The 17,725-nt window shown below is 37.8% G+C and overlaps 1 protein-coding gene across 1 annotated transcript in view; it reads right to left on the reverse strand.

Moving 5' to 3' along the window:
* Positions 1 to 943: 943 nt before the first annotated feature.
* Positions 944 to 17,725, reverse strand: part of MDFIC2 (MyoD family inhibitor domain containing 2) — a 57,054-nt gene continuing 40,272 nt past the window's right edge. Inside the window, exons 4-6 of the mRNA XM_060761011.2 lie at positions 16,482 to 16,550; positions 12,251 to 12,469; positions 944 to 2,136 (exon numbers count right to left, since the gene is read on the reverse strand). Of these exons, the coding sequence (XP_060616994.1) occupies positions 1,877 to 2,136; positions 12,251 to 12,469; positions 16,482 to 16,550 (548 nt within the window). The 3' untranslated portion in view covers positions 944 to 1,876. The remainder of the gene's footprint in view (positions 2,137 to 12,250; positions 12,470 to 16,481; positions 16,551 to 17,725) is intronic.

A 17,725-nucleotide genomic window follows, 5' to 3' on the forward strand; every position in this document is an offset into this window, starting at 1 on the left:
CGTGGACTGTCTACAGACGTTACATGCAACTCCTAGAATGGTTCCATCAGCGCTGCCTCTGGAAAATCCTGCAAATCTCTTGGGAAGACAAGCGGACAAATGTCAGCGTGCTGGAAGAAGCAAAGACCACCACCATTGAAGCGATGGTCCTCTGCCATCAACTCTGCTGGACTGGCCACGTTGCTCGGATGCCCGACCACCATCTCCCAAAGCAGTTGCTCTACTCTGAACTCAAGAACGGAAAACGGAATGTTGGTGGACAGGAAAAAAGATTTAAAGATGGGCTCAAAGACAACCTTAAAAGCTCTGGCATAGACACTGAGAACTGAGAAGCCCTGGCCCTTGAGTGCTCCAGTTGGTGGTCAACTGTGACTAGCAGTGCTGCAGAATTTGAAGAGGCATGAATGGAGGGTGAAAGAGAGAAACGTGCCAAGAGTAAGGCGCGCCAAGCCAACCCCGACCGGGACTGCCTTCTACCTGGAAACCAATGCCCTCACTGCAGAAGAAGATGCAGATCAAGAACAGGGCTCCACAGCCACCTACAGACCCACAAGAATTCTGATCCTGGAAGACTATCCTACTCGGATTGCCTAAGTAAGTAAGCGAGTAAGTAAGTATATCCACTTATTGGTCCTAACTACTGCTGACCCAACCCCCTGAATTCATGCAACACAGATAATTGTTGATTTCCCAAGTTTCTATTGATTCAATTGTGTGATGCTGAATGACACTAGCAAACAATGAAGCAGATGCTCAGAGTCTAGCGAAGTCTGTGATTAATTACCCTTCTCTGTGGATTTTTCCCAACACATAATGCCCCAAAATGATATTGCCGCTGAAGATGGAGGTTTGATGGAACACCCTTGTAAAAGCTTATCTGAATCAGTGGATGCAACCACATCTTCTGACATTAGATTTTGTGTATGCATATATTTAGGGGGAATAACAACAAGCACAACAATAATCCTTTTTGGCTGATGAGGACTTTCCTTAAACTATTATTGATCAGCTTCACCGATGACCCTAATTTTAATATTATCAGAGAGAGATTACCAAGTTTGCCCATTGGTCATTGATTATACGGAGTTTGGAACATCATATTGTTAGAGAAACTTCACCTTGCCAGTGGTAAAATAGCTGATGTTTTTGAAATGACATTGTTTTAGTTTTCAAAGAAGTTGCCATGTTAGTCTCTCACAACATAAAAAGAAGGAAACACTGCATTTGAAGTGGGTTTATATCCATGAAAGCTCATACAGAAATAAAAACCAGTTAGTCTTAAAGGTGCTGCCATATTTCTTTTTCTTTTCCCTCTAACTCACCATTACTTCCTTTTTTTTAGACTGCAAGGTATCCATTTGAAACATATATGACACATGCAAATTCTAGACATGCCCACTGTTGAGTCATATAATATTTGGGAAGCAATCACCATGAATACTTTTTGGCCTGTGGCTGTCATTCATCTTTGATAGAAATTGTCTGATTACACTTTGAATCATGGAATGTTGTCTGCAGTGGGTGAAGGTTGGGGGAGAAAAAAGAAATGAAAAATGCAATCATTCCTTGGAAACATTCTAGAATTCATCTTATACAATTATTAGAATACATTGCAAAACATTTTCCCACTTTTCCATCTCTTCCCCATCTGTAACAATTATGAAATTCTAAAAATGGATTTGTGTGTGATGCTATACAAACTGTACACAATTTATAACATAACTCTGGATAGCAAACATTGTTGCTGTTGTCATCATCATCATAACCATAGTTGTTTTTCTTCATCAATATTATTATTGTTGTTATTATCATCATCATTATTATAAATCTATTCTTCAGTAGGGATGGTTCATGGGAATTTCAGTCAACTCCTTGATTAGTGGTAACAGACTTGAGAAATCTCCAGAGCCAGTTCTAGGCACTCACTGGTTTCGTGACAAGATTCAAATATGCTGCAATCAATATCACAGTCGCAGCTGCAGTCGCCATTGCTGGAGTCATCAGTGGCAGTTTGATAATATCTATGGGAAGGGCAGCACACGTTGGTCAACCAATTTTCACAGACATCAGGACACATGAATAGAAAGTCCCAAAACTGGCAAAACAAGCAGGCCAAGATGAGTGTGGCACATTCATCTGTTTTCAAAAGAAAAACAGAGGTAAGATTCACAAGGAAATATCAGATCCATGAGCATTGTCATCCAACCAAGGCATGAAACAAGAGAGTACTCCCTCACTCCTCATCACTGAAACACCAGGAACTGAATTTAAAATGGTCCAGGGTATAGCCAGCCTAAGTCGTTCTTCTCCATCTTGAAGCCCATTGCCTGCATTGGTTTCAAAAAATTGGAGATTGTTTGCAGAACTAAGTTAGAGTAAATCTTTCTCTGGTCTGTATAATTTCCACATTTTAAACTGATATTTGCATTTGCATTGCATTTCTGTCCTAATCTGTCATTAACAAAAAAAAAACCTTCTACAAATATTATTATCTCAATATACGATTACTTTCAACATACCAATTTAAGTTTGAAAGGAGAAACAATTTCATAGAAATAGGAAGGGAAACTGTTGTCCATTCTAGCTAGAAGTGCTACTCTTTTTAGAAATCCTGCTGGAGAAAGAGGCAAGTTCCCCAGTGACTAAGGCAGAGGCGGCAGGTAACAGAAGAATAAGGAAAGATACTGTTTCTTGCATATCCATCATGGCTTCCCTACCCATCTCTTTGAGCAAGTACCTCCCAAAACCTACAGAACAGCTGGCTCTGGAGGTAGTTGGTGGCAACCTTGGTAATCCCTAGAATTCCTCCCTCCTGATGCCTGAGGCTGTTGTGTGAATTTGCATATGGCACTTTTAAGCCATAGGGTGGGAGAAGTTTTGGAGTGATGATACCAAACCCACAAATAATTAAATCTGTTGATGTCAAACCAGTGAATGTGGGAGAGATGGCAACTATATACTCACTCCTTAACATTTCAAATTATTTTCCAATCTACAAAAAATGTGAATTTTGGAAAGTTTTTACGGCATTTTTATTGGCTGAATTCATTAGGTACAGCTATTAATAGCAGGAAGAACAAAATCATATCATACTTCCTTGCTATGTAACTGCTACAAATAAGGAAAGACCAGAATAAGATGATTGGGGAACCTTAATTCTATGCCACAAACATGGCTGAATGCACAAGCAGTGAAAGCCAGACTTTGAAGAACTACACATTCAAAGCCCAAAATTAACATATCAGTCAATTTAATCTTCCCTTAAATTTGCATTGCAGTTGCAGATTTGTAACCTAGAGTTATGGATCCTTAGTTGCTCCATATTCATGTGTCCTATATGTTCGTGATTGTGGCACTATTGCCATGATGATAGATATCCCCCTATACACACCTCAAATTTTAGGAGCCACTTGAGCAATAGAAGTTGTGATGAATAGGGTGCTTTGAGAGGATTGGCTAGTCCCTTCAAGCCATAGTACAAAGAGCAAAATATCTGCACGTTGCACTGTAGTTTGGGGAAGGAGCAGCTTTGTCACACTGGAACTAAGAGGCCTAGCCATGTCCTTTTGTAGTGTCCTGCTTGGAATGACTTTTTACCTTTAAGGTAGGTTCAAGGGCTTGATTCTTTAGGGCTTTGTAGGTAATAATCTGCACTTTGAATTGAGACTGGAAACTTATCAGCAGCCAATGGAACTGCTTTAGTAGGGGCATTGTGTGCTTCCATTAGTAACCTGGCTCCCAATCTTTGCACCAATCGCAGTTTCAGAGCTATCTTCAAAAGCAGCCCCATGTAGAGTGCATTGCAATAATCCGGTCTGGGTGTGACTAAGGTGTGGACCACCATGACCAAATCAGGTTTTTTGACATATGGTCGCAGCTGACACACAAACTTTAACTGTGGAAGGCCCTCCCAGCCACCGCCAACACCTGAGTTTCAAGCATCAGCACTGAGTCCAGGAGGACCCCCAGACTGTGAACTTGTGTCCTCAGGGGGAGTGTAACCCCATCGAGCACAGGTACCCATGCTATACCCCAATCAGCCTCATGAGTGACCAGGAGGACCTCTGTCTTGTCTGGATTAAGCTTCGGCTTGTTAGCATTCATCCAGCCAATCACAGCTGCCAGATACTGGTCCAAGGCTGCCTTGGATTTCAGTGGAAAGGAGTAGTAGATGGCTGATGGCATACACATTTCCATTTAAATCTTTTAAATTTTGGATGTGTTTGGAATGAGTGCCCCCCCCTCACTTTTTTGTCTGTATCAATGTTCAGAAACATGTGTTCATTTATTTTTGCATTGCACACAAAAACATATATGTAACACTCCTGCATATACATTCTGAATATGGTGCTGTGTAGTCTCATTAGTGAACTGCAGTGCATGTACACATCTATGTAAACAACATGCAACCTGCACCAATGCACATGAAGAACCATAGACAGTACAAAATCATATGGGACCATATGCTCTTTTTCTTCATCTTAAATTGATGCAGTCATTCTTCATAGGAAAGCCACTTTCAACAGAACTCTAGTCACTATATCCTCCCCAAAATTAATCTGTTTAAATACTTAGACTTGGAACAAATACAGCATCGTTAACGTTAAAAATACTGGTGAAAGAAAGAAAAAGAAATGCATTTTATGTAGAGAAAATATTACTTTTTTGAACAGAAAGTATAAATTCTGTGCAGGGTTAAGTCCAGACCTACAGCATTTTCTATACAGAAAATACTATATTTTCCTATCCAATTGAAAAGGCAGGGAAATTCTTTATATTACTTGTGGCTTGGTGGGATTTATGGATGATCACTCTATCCAAAGTTGAGTTACCACTTGGTTAATTGTTATGTGCAATCACAGATTGATGCATATTTTTATACAGAAGTCATGTTATACATTGTGGACCACGTAATACGTAGTTAAATAGGGTATTTATCCGAAAGTACTTCTAAATATATTCATGCAAAGGCTTCCTCAAACATCCCAAACACTGTATTAAAACAGTTTTACAATATCGGGTAATAATGGTAAAAACCACAGGGCTGCATTAATTTCTATTAGTAAGCTATCAGCCATAATATTATCAATTTTAATAGTTATCTAAATTTGTCAGGGATCTATTTAAGTTCAGACAAGCACAAGTAACTTCCAAGTCAGTCCTGGAGAATGAAAATGACTGAATTTGGGAGATACTTAGTAAATTCATGCTTTTATTTTTTTCTGAGCAAATGAACTGAAATAATTATCAAATTGAAACATTTTATAAGGTGACACTGCTGCATAATTGTATGAAATTTACAGTGTAGAAAATGTAATCATTTTATCCAGTAGTCCATGGTATAATTAAGGCTCTTCTCTTTTAGGTAACATATATTTATGAAATACCTCCCTTTTTTCTCTTTTGCACCAAGATAGAAGAAATATCAAATCTGAAATTGCTCATCAATTACAAATCTTTTCCCATTCTTACTTGAAATGTAAGATGTGTTTTCCTAATAATATGCACGATCTTCAGTTTATTAACCTTGGTGGCATCTGAATAATTTTAATCAGAGAATGGATATTGCTCTTAAGGCTTTACCCATTATCCGTGGGAAAGACCATACAAAAAGCACAACATTTTAATAATAAAGTAATGTTTTAGCACATCGACTATGCTGTACAGGAAAGATGCTTTTAAATCCCCATCAAGCACAGACCATGAAACTGCCCTAATGGATGTTACGGATTTTGCAAAATCTGCATGTATGAGACTATCTTACCCCTTCCCCGACTCTAGTTTTAAGTGGCTAGTATACAATAAATAATAAATATTAGTAATTAAGCATTCATTTCTATGCATTCATTTATATATTTGAAAATAAATTAGCCACAAACTGCAGCAAAGCAGATGTAACCCTTCTATCTTCTCTTCTGCTTTCCTAGCTTTTCACAAAAAGGCGAAACACATTAATGCATTTATCTCAATAAGAACAATGACCTCACTTCTCCATTGGTAGATTGATGATTACAAAAATACCCATATTTAATAATGTTGCCAGGCTGACTTTCCTCTCTGTTTTTGTGCTCTTGGTGGCTTCTGCCTGTCAATCCAATCTTGATTTATTCTGTAGTGTCTCCTGAACAAGACCTGATCCAAGACTACCATATTTATGACGGGTTTCCATGGACTTTGATGAGCTGCTACTAAATAAATTTAGTGCAAAGTGAGTTACATTCTCCTTTCCAATTGTATCATTAACCTATACTGTAAATGTCAGTTAAATTCAATAGCTTTGGCACATTTCTTCCACATGTATTTTATTCTGTTCTGTTCAGCTTACTCTTCCTCATTCTTTATCTCTCTCTTTTTTTTCAAAAATAGTGTAATCTGTTACATGTCATTGTCTACTAAGAATTTAGACTAATTTAATTCAGCAAGGCTTTTTGTTGTGTGCCTTCAAGTTATTTCTGACTTATGTTTACCCTATCAATAAGTTTTCTTAGTAAGATGTGTTTAGAGAGAAGTTACATGCTCCTTTATCTGAGGCTGGGAGAGTATGACTTGCCCAAGGTCAACCAGTTGGGTTCCATAGCTTAGTGAGAATTTCAATCCTGGTTTCTCAGTATCCCAATCTAACATTCAGTCCATTTTACCACACTGGCTCTCTCTCGCAATGGACTTACTCCCAAACAAATGGATAGGGTGTTGGGTTGCTGTGAGTTTACTGGGAGGTATGACCCTGTTGCAGAAGCATTTTCTCCTAACATTTTATCCACATCTGTGGCAGGCATCTTCAGAGGTTGTGAAGTCTGTTGGAAACTAGGAAAGTGAAGTTTATGTATCCGTGGAATGTCCAGGATGGGATAGTGGATTGCCATCTTAGATTTCTCAAATATTCACCTTTAAAATGTTTATATGATCTAAATATGTTTTATATTAGAGTGTCACGTCACCTCATGCTTCATGAAATGTAAAATGAATTCTTGACTTTAAAGATTTTTCATTTATCTCTTGTATAAATAATTTCAACACCATTGACAGTTACCTGAGGCAGGAACATACACCGAATGCCTTAGAGTATAGTCTACTAGAAATTAGATATAAACAGCTTCCTAGTCCTTCAGTGCAGGAGAGGATGCAATTGGATAAGTTAATCTGTGTTCTATTTATTTATCTCTCCCTCCCCCCCGCCCCCCCCCCCATCTCTCTGGCTTTCAAATCAATATATGTAAAAGTGAAAGATGGAAGCAAAAGACTCTTACACTGGGGATGGGAGGAATCACTGGATTAAGACAAGTGTGAAGAAATCACTGGATTAAGACAAGTGTTTCCTCTACAAATCTACTGGTGTGTATGTATGGCTGAATCATAACAAGTAGTCATAGGCGATCATAGTATTCAGAGATCTAGGTTTGATGAATACATATGTCTAATTGTCTTTGCTATTGTTAAATTTAAATATTACATGAAGCTTGCTAAATATTTGGTAGAGCTCATCTGCAGCTGGTGAGACTTTTCATTCAACAATTTAAAATCGTTAAATTTCCCTGCTACAGGAGATATGAGAGCTCTAATTATTGTGAAAGATCAGTCATAAAATAGATCCAGCCTTAATGGTTGCTTTGGAGCATTGTGGTTTATTGTGCTGATCTGTACTTAGTACATCTTAGTTCAAGGATCATTAATATGATAGATGTGACAAGTTCCATCTATTTGACGACAGTCTTTTCTAGTGCTGCTTTAAAAATAGCAACATCAGCAACTTTTCCTACAAGGGCCAGAAAACATCTCAGATGCTGTACTGGGGCATTCAATAGTTTTGGGGTTTTTTGAATCCTTTTAGATTAAATAATCAGAGATCATAACCATGGAAATACACCAATCTGTAACAGCCAGGGACACAGTCAGGACTATATATATTGCATTCAGTGTGCATAATTATGGATGTTACATAGGTTATAGTGTCAAACAGGGACATGAGTACTTAGATTAGAAGGAAAATGAACCTAATATGAACACATAAACGTATAGGATATAGAAAAAGAATGGACAAAGAGATTTGAGGAAAATTGAGCTAAAATCAGGAAAGTGAATGGTGCCAAGGACCCAGGCGAGATAGTTTGTCTAAGAAATTGCATATTAATATACTTTTGGATCAGACATTTTAGCTACTTTTTAAAACTAGAAGAAAGGCTACAATCTTATGTGAGAGTAAAGTTGCATTGAATTGACAAGGGCGTACTGCTAGGTAAACATAGAGAGTAGGCTTGGGCCCGAATCAGTTTGAACAAAAATGATTTGTAATATTCAGTGGTCCATTTTATATAATATCTGAAAACAGAATGCAGAGGAGGGAGCTGCAAAGGGGTCTTGCAAAAAAGTCTCGCAAAATTGAATAGGGGAGCCAGATTTTATTGGTTCATGGATTGGAAGGAGTTAAGTCTGCAATATACCTGAGGCAAGAATCTGCCACGTCTTTTCTCCCTTCTCGGCAGATGCAGCATTCATTCATTTCTTTTTTGAAAGTTTCCTAGGCTCCTCCTCCAGAGAAAGCCCTGCTGGGACATCGCTTTCCCAGAAGCATAGGGCAGCCATTGAAAAGTCTCTGAGATACTTTCAGAGCATGATGGGAGTTAAAGCTTTTCTCTCTCTCTGTTTCTCAACCAATAAAAGTCCTGGTCATGTCCATGCTCTGGTGGCTGAGAATGGACACAACTGGTGATTGCGATTCCCAGAAGCTTCTTGCTGTTTGTCTTATTTTAAAAATGTTATGGTTAAAACTCAAAATAATTCTAAAAAATCAGTAGTTAGGTGAATTGTTTTGAAATCTGGGTGATCTGCAGTTGAAATGGGGTCTAAAACTGAGGTAGAGTTCATGCAGATAAGACTTTAAATGACTAGGGATTCAGCATTTAAACTTTCCCATTGTAGCCAATGGGCTGAATCTTTGCTGAATGAAAACAGCAACACCCCTCGCAATTTGAGTAACATCCCAGTAAACAGAATGAGGAGTCAGCTGACAACTGACTCCAAAACGGCATGCCTTTTGGAAGCTCACATGTTCCTCAGCTCTTACCTAGAACTTATATATTTTGGAATAATCAAGAAATAGTCATATATTTCAATTATATTGTTTTGTACATCCTAATTTTTAGAAGAAAAAAAGAGGAGTTTCTATTTATAATGTTTGTGAAATCAAAACCAGCCGTACCCATCTGCAATCCCAGTATGAAAATTGTGAGACAATCTTTTTGTAGGTAGATTATGGAACGTATATTTTAGATCAGTGGTTCCCAACCTTTTTTGAACAGGGACAACTCTCCAAAAGGGTTACAGATCTGTTTTTGGTCAACTTTAGATTCGGTTTGGTTATTTGGGGTGCTGATTCAGAAAATGGCATTGGTTAGACCACATCAGCACTAGTTTCTGATACAGAACACATGCCATCCAACATCTGCTATCTGCTCACACATAGAAAACCAGAAAACCATATTTAATAATCTAGAGCTGATGTGGTAGTAGTAATCTTTCATGGAAAGTCCCCCTCACCCCTCCCAATATCCCTGTTGCCTCGGCACTATAAGAGGGTTTTGCAAGACCAGTTGCTCTCATTACTGCATGGTTTTGAGGCTACAGTGTAGTAATGGTGAAGTCATGGACCATATTTTCATTCTTGTGGACCACTAGTGGTCCACGAACCACAGGTTCGGGAACACTGCTTTAGATAGTTTGAACCAGGTAAAGAATGTTTGCTTTTTTCAATACTGCAGTCATGGGTGGCTAAATTCCACACAGAACTGATTCATCTTAATGTTAGCCAGAGCAACAAAGATATGAGGTGTCATGTCAGCCACAATATGGGTGGGGGGGGGGGTAGAGGTATCTTTAATTTTGCTGTCCAGTGGTACCAAACTGTATTTGGCATGCCTGGACAGTTGGGCCTCTTCAAGATGGCTCAGGGAGTTCCTATCTGGCAACCATGTTGGACCGGTCAGGCATCTGGGGCCCCTTCTACACTGCCAAATAATCCAGATTATCGAAGCAGGAAATCTCTGTGCTTTATTCTTTAAACTTGCCACTTTTTCATTCTAAATCCATGTACCTACAAGTCATTTCATATCACATTTTTTGCATTCAAGGACAAAATAATTGGAGAGCTATGTACCTAATATTGAAGGCATTGGTTTATTTAGTATCCAACCTTTCTCCTAAATGGGATCCATTCTTTAATGCTGCTTACATAAGTGTGGCTTCTTCCACACAGCTATATAAAATTGTAATTGAACTGTATTTTATGGCAGTGTGGACTCAGATAACCTAGTTCAAAGCAGATATTGTGGATTATCTGACTTGATATTCTGGGTTATATGGCTGTATAGAAGGGGCTTGTGTGTTTGAAAACTGGGTTGCAGCTCAAGCCTCTTTTCAGGATCTATTTCAGAGATAATTAATGCATCAGTGCAGCAGCATCACGGAAGGAGACTGTGATCAGTAAGCTACATTTTGACGACAGTACAATGACTCCCCAAATTCAAATACCATATACGCTTATGTATAAGTTGAGGGCAGGTGAGTTTTGATCAGTTGAAAGTCATTCTAAAGAGAGGGGAAAATATAGTATGGCTTTATTTCTATGTCACAGGAGAGACTTATTTCACTCCAGGACAAAATCTATGTTTACCATGTTTGGCTGAGATATTTTTCTCTTAGATCTCTGGCATGGCATGGATGCCTGCCTCTAGTCTGGAACACAAATTGAGTGTCACAAAATGCCTCAAGCAATATGTTGACCACACAACTGGTCTGCTCTGCTTGTTTTCAACCAACAGCCATAGGCCACCCTAACTTGACATCATCAACAAGGCTGGACTACAACTTCTACAATCTTTAGTCAGCATGGCTTTTATAAGAGAGCTGGCATAGAATGAACTTGAGTTGTTACACTGGGAAGCATGTAGATGAATGCTGTTCTCAGTAGTGACTGGGAGGATGGAGACTAGCCTGGATGGCAAGGGGGAAACCAGGAGGAAGGCAGAAGTGGATAGAACTTGATTAATTAATTAATTAATTAATTAATATCTTTGAATTTTAACCCATCACTTTGGAATTCTTTGGTCCTGTGCACAGACAGAAAGAGTGTTAAGATGACACTTGAGCTCCCTAATCCATATGGACATGGTCTCCCATTCCAGTGCCCATATACATTACAACATATTTGTGTATCTTTTATGTTTAAAACCCAGGTCAAAGTGGATTAAGCCAAACAATCTAGATGTAAAAGTAGCCTCACTACCAAAGTCCTATTTTCTTGTCTTGAGTATAATTGAATATATGTACAGGGCATCTGTATGTGGAGGTTGTTTCCAATAGGTATCATGTCTGTCAAATACCTTGCCCTGGAATCTCCAGGAGCGTAGTCTTAAAGTTCAAGGTCAGCCAAGCAATTTTCAATAACAACAAACTTTCAAGGAACAGGCAGAAAAGCAGCCAAAATCCAGTCCTGATTCAACCAAATCATCAAAGTTGCAATCAATGAAACTGTCCAAAACTCTAAACATATCCACAGCTCTCCAGAGCACAGAAACCAAGGCATGGTTTGAAACACTGCAACCAGTAATCAGACAATATATTGCAAAATTTTAACTGCTGCTTATACCGATTGCTAACATGTAAGCAGCCCTGAGTCCCCTTCGGGGTTGAGAAAGGCAGGATATAAATAGGGTAAATAAATAAATAACTATCCAGCTGATCTCTATTTCTCGCCATTCCCCCAGCAATCCTGAGTGAACGTCTCAGATGAGATTTTTCTCTTCTCTGTTCCAGAAAGGAAGACACCATTAACTCTTCCTCAGCCTGCTCCACCAAAATCTATTGTGTTTTTTTGTCCATCAGGCTGAGTAGTTGTTGCTTCTAGATATGGCTGAGGGAGTTGCTGTTCTTGGCTGGGCTCTAGTTCCACAACCAACCCCTCATCCATTCTATCCATGACACTATCCATCTGAACAAATTTTACAAGAATTAAAAAAATGTGCTGTGTAATTAGTATTTGCAATCTTTTCCTATAAAATTCAGTTTTCTAAGCCGTGTAACAAAGTGATTTGATACATTTTTGATAATTCTGATTTGTACGTAATATTCTAGTCCTAGTCAACAATTTGCTGCCTCCTGTAACTCATTTTACATTTTTTTAAAAAAAAGATACTATTTTGAAATAAACTCCAAATATAGATGATTTATTGGAACCTGCTTAGTTTGGAAAACATACCATTACTGTCTCTTTCATGGACGGATGTATCCTCTTCAAGGTAGCTGAATTGTGTTCTGCATTTCTTAAGGGATGATAACGTAGATGACGTGCTACACTCTGACAGTTTTCTTTCATTTTTGGTGTCCTTGGATGGTACATCTGTGATGCTGAATTCTGATACTGAGCTGAGAACAATACCTTTCACAGGTTTCTCATCCTTAATTGCTAGCTGAGTTTCTATAACAGAAGAGATAGTCAAAATTAATTTATCAAGAGCTTTAGACATTTTGAGCTTGCCTCCATACATCTCATATATTCATAGTACGTAAGGTATCCAACACCGTAAGACATGGCTGAAATTAAATATTAACATCAGAGTTGTTTTATTTTAAAGATTTTTATGTTTATGAGAAAAATCACAAAATGTAGAGGCACACTAACCAAGAACAGAAGATCTGTGCTAGAAAACCCATGTCTATAAAAAGCTCATAAGGAGGATATGAGCATAACATCGCCTTCTTGCTCATGCTTTCCAGAAATTGCCCTTTGAAAAGTGAATATACCATGACTAATAAGTCATTGATAAAATATCTGTATTCTGATATTTCATGAATTTTAGGATTTCCCTTTAAATCTCATCAAGTTGGTGCCCATCACCATTATAAATTCTAAAATCCAGGTTGCCCTATCATCAACAGCCCTACTCAGCCCTTGCTTCTTTAATTTCATCTATATCTAGCTTCCACTGATTAATGCTTCCCACATTTATTATTTATTTATTTCAAACATTTGTACCCTCAACTGCTGAGGGGGGACTCAGGGCGGCTTGCAACCAGCAACAATTTGATGCCCACACATACAAAAACACAATATAACATGACATGACACAGTAGATAAAACAATAGGTAAAAATCAATTGAAAACATTATCAGCCATTTAGCCATATCTGAGTCCAATACAGCGACCAACGACCCAGTCCAAAGCCTGTCCATAGTCAGTTCTCAAAAACATTGCAATTGCTGTCAAGCCTTCTACCTGAATGCCTGGTCCCATTGTATGTGTTGTGTGCAGCTTCACACTTTCCTTTCACCTCTGAGCATGTTAATAGCTGTACATCTTTTTTTTTCTTGAATCCAGTTGCATGATTAGTTACTCTACTACTCATACTCCTCCTCTTTCCTAATAACTTGTTGAATGCCATCCAGCTTGAGAGTTTCATCTTCTGATATTGTCTCTTGTTTTATTTTGGATTGTCTCATTATAGAGTTTTCAAGATAAAAGGTCCCATGGATGATTTACCATTATTTTCACTCATAAGGTTTTAGATCCGACCCTTCTTTCTAATTACCAATTAAGTAACTAAGGTGCACCTTTGTGCATTGGAGATAGTTTGCAGTTGTGCACATTGATATATTGGTTTGGGGCCACGTTTCAGACACCATTTTAATCCTTCTTGATGGAATATCTACATATCATTATCCTGCTTATAGATGGAGGCTATTAACCAATTTGCCTCTTTAGTAAAACCTATTTTAAAATGTAATAACCATCTTTTAAAAGGCCCAGAAATTCTGACCAATTTCCAACATTGCCATTATGGCTCTCTGAAATGCTCATAAGCATTCAACAGTACTCAGCTGAAGAAATTCAGAAGGAAATAATCAGTAAATGCTAGATTAGCATTTGCTATATCCACAGGCTGCTCTGTATGTCAAGCTGAGCTTTATCCTTCAAGTGCTGTTGGAGAGGAAATCAAAACTAGAAGTATAAAAGGCATAGATTTAACCTGAATTCCCCATTACAACACCCTCAAAGAAAAGGGTAAAAAAAGATCTGTCATTCAAGGACTCTTTTGTTTGTTCAAGAATGAAAATAGAGTGCATTTTACTGTCAGGCTCTTATTCTGAAAAGCTTCCACTAAGTAATGTTATACGTGTCTTGTTACAGAAAGATCAAGTCCTGGTACAATCACCATAACAAGCAACTTGCTATGACAAGCAGGATCCTGTCTTCCAGAAAACATTGTAGTCGAGAGAAAGCGGTGCACAATTATAGGTCTCTGTTTCATTTTTATGCAATTACCCTCAGTTTAGCCATGGGCCCATCTACATTACGTCTTTTATCAATTTAATGCTTGTGGAAAGTGTCTGCAGAAATCAAGTTTATACGGGCCAGCATGAAATCACACGGTTAGCTTTCTCCTTTAGAACCTGACATTCTATGAGTGTAATAATAGGCACAGAACTTGTGGGTGGAAAAAAAGAAGACAAATAGACATTTATGATAGGTGATGTTAATTTGGCGTTATTTATGGTCAGTTTAAATGTGAGTTCTACAAAATTTATATTCCAGTTGAAGTTGACAATATAACAGCACTCCAAATTCCACTTTCTAAAAATCAGCTCACCCTTTTAACTACCATACGTACTCATTTATAAGTTGACCCCTTGTATAAGTTGCGGTCAGGTTCAGGGGACAAAATTATTGATTTTGCTTTGGCCAATGGATAAATCAAGGGTAAAACTCAGGAGCACTTGAAAAACAAATATTTTTTCTCTTTTTAAAAATGCATAATAAGATCATAGGAGAGCTGGAGAAAAGAAAAGCATATATTTATTAGAGGAGTTACAACTGGGGAGGTTGTAAATTGCACTGATGATCTTAGAATGTCTATGTCTATAAAAATACAGGTAGGAAAAGGAATCTAAATGAGGAAAAGGAATGAGAATGCAGTCTGAAAAAAATGGGAGAAGAGCAAGGAAAACAACCTGCCTCTGTTTGTTACCAAGCCCTAAGTCAGTGACAAAAAGCAGAGCACAGAAGTTCCCACCCCATTTGTTTAAATCAAAGAAAGGATGGTAACCCTCCCTCTGTTCTCACCTTAATTTTTGGCCTGAGTGGCATTCATCAACAAGGTAGAGAATGCATCACTCCTACCATTTTGGGCACTTGAGCTGCCAGCTCAGTATATGCCCTAAGATGGAAATGTAAGGAAATGCTTTCACTTGAGGACTGGATATTGAAATTGTTCGAGTTAGTAGAAATTGATAAATTAACCATATTAATGAGAGAAAAATCAGCTGACAATTTTGTGGGCAACTGGGAGCATTTCTTGCCATTTTTGAAGGCGGGAGATTGCGAGATGATGTTCGCAGATCTGGGGAATTATTTATTTTTCAAATTAAACACTGAAGTAGGTTGTATATTTGGATATAGAAAAGTCAAATTGAATAATTAATAAATGTTGTTGTTGTTCATTCGTTCAGTCGTCTCCGACTCTTCGTGACCTCCGACTCTTCGTGACCTTTTTCCACAATGGTATTAATAAATACCATTGTGGAAAAAGCTAGATTCTTCATAGGTTTAGTTTAATATCAATCTTCATGTTATTATATGTTAAATGTTATATCATACTAGATATATATGTGAGGGTTTTTTCCTTTCCTTTGTTAGTTTTCTTTAGAAAACAGAGTCAGTTTTGTATGTGTATTAGTTATGGTAAAAATTAAAATTAATGGAAAAGAAAAGGGTGGCGTGGCTTCTAAGATTTAGCCCCTGCTGGAGCTCTCCATGGTACCAACCACTTGTTCTTATCACCCACCACCTTACATTATCTGTCTATTTTCTTGGCATCTCTTCTATCCCAGCTTTGTTTGCCTTTGCAAGATTTGACTTCCACCTTTTACCATGACTCAAATAAATTTTCGGGAGATCCATCCAATCCAAACACATCACCTTGTATGGCTTACAGTATTTTAAACCATAATGTCTTCATGAAGGGACAAGAACAAATAAAATATAAACATCATTTATAAATGAGTTTGCAACCATCTTGTGGGAAAATCAGTCCTCAAGAATCTGAATAAAATCTTTTTATTAGGAAACACAAATGATTTGTTTTTAATACTCTTGGTATGATTTTATATTATGTGTTAATGTTTTTAAATATTTTATGGTGTTTTTGAGAATCGAATCATTGCCATTGTAAACCGCCCTGAGTCGCCTGAGGATTGAAATGGGTGGTATACAAATATAGTAAATAAATAAATAAGTTATGTCATCTAGAAATCCTTACTGAAATGGGAAAAATCTTTATTCTAAAAATTTACCTATTTAAAATGAATTACTTCCAGAAATTTGTCACTAGATACACATTGCTAAAGTTGTAGATCAATCCTTATTGTGAGAGACCTATCAGAGATTTTAAAAATACATGATTTGTATTACATTGGCACAAATTGTACCTTACCTGGATGATCTGCTTGATTCAGAATTACAATAGGGAGAACTTGCAGAGGGAGGGAGCTGGTACAACTGTCTTGGTAGAAAACCAAACAAAGACACAATCAGCAAATGCTACTGGAGAATAATCCAAAAATGTATAATACATCAAGGAGAAGCAAAGTAGTGTCTGATTTTAAATGAAGATGAAAGTGTAGTTGATAAAAGTTTGACTTTCATACCTCTGTCTGTATGTATCATCATCAACAAAAACATACAGTTACTCCAGGATAAGACAACTTCCTGTACTAGACCCAGGCTAAAATTAGCCTTTGTACTTATTAGCAGTGTTCTCATTCTTGTTTATATATATATATATTGTCTAGTATGTCTTCTTGCATTTTAATTAGTTTATTAAATGCAAGAAATGCACGTTGTGTATCTTTGTTGCGCTATTTGGGTCTTTAGACTGTAATAAAATTTTGCTGTTGTTGAATAGTGAATATAGTTATTCTGGGGCAATTCCTACTTCCTGAAAGGAAGCACCCTTCCTTCCCCCTTATTTTAAATAAAGGTCACACTACTCCCTGGGTGACTTTGTTCAAGGAATCTTGGGTCTATAGCAAGAGACTCATGTGTTACTTTTAATCCATCTGATACAACATCCTTTAGGATGCTGCTGCAAAAGGCAAAGTTGGCCTTTTCTTTTCTTTAAAAAAACCTTTCCTGAGTCTGGGAAGCACAGGCAATCAGTAGTTACAGTAGCATTATGGCCTGGAAAAATCTGATTCTTAACTAATTCAGGTGGAAATGAGTGTGAGCGCACACCTGCAGGCTAAATAAATGCAACAATCTGAAATATCTATCTATCTTTTTATCATATCAGAAGCAATTTGAGAAATTGCAAGTCGCTTCTGCAGTGAGAGAATTGGCCATTTGCAGAGATGTTGCCCAGGGGACACCCGGATGTGTTGCCATCCTGTGGGAGGCTTCTCTCATGACCCTGCATGGGAAGCTGGAGCCGACGGACAGGAGTTCACCCCATCTCGTGAATTCGAAATGCCAACCTTCAGGTCAACAGTTCAGCCAGCACAAGGGTTTAACCCATTGTGCCACGGCGGTTCCTTATGTATCTATCTAATTAGGCAAGATACCATGACAAAAATATGAGAACAAACCCTAAAGAAGACTAGAGGCTTAAATTTGAAATCTGCAACCATCTGTGATTAGATTTCATACACTTACAACCTTTCTGTTTCCTAGACTGAGGCA

Source organism: Anolis sagrei, chromosome 2, assembly GCF_037176765.1.
Source record: "Anolis sagrei isolate rAnoSag1 chromosome 2, rAnoSag1.mat, whole genome shotgun sequence".
In the NCBI taxonomy this organism is placed as follows: domain Eukaryota; kingdom Metazoa; phylum Chordata; class Lepidosauria; order Squamata; family Dactyloidae; genus Anolis; species Anolis sagrei.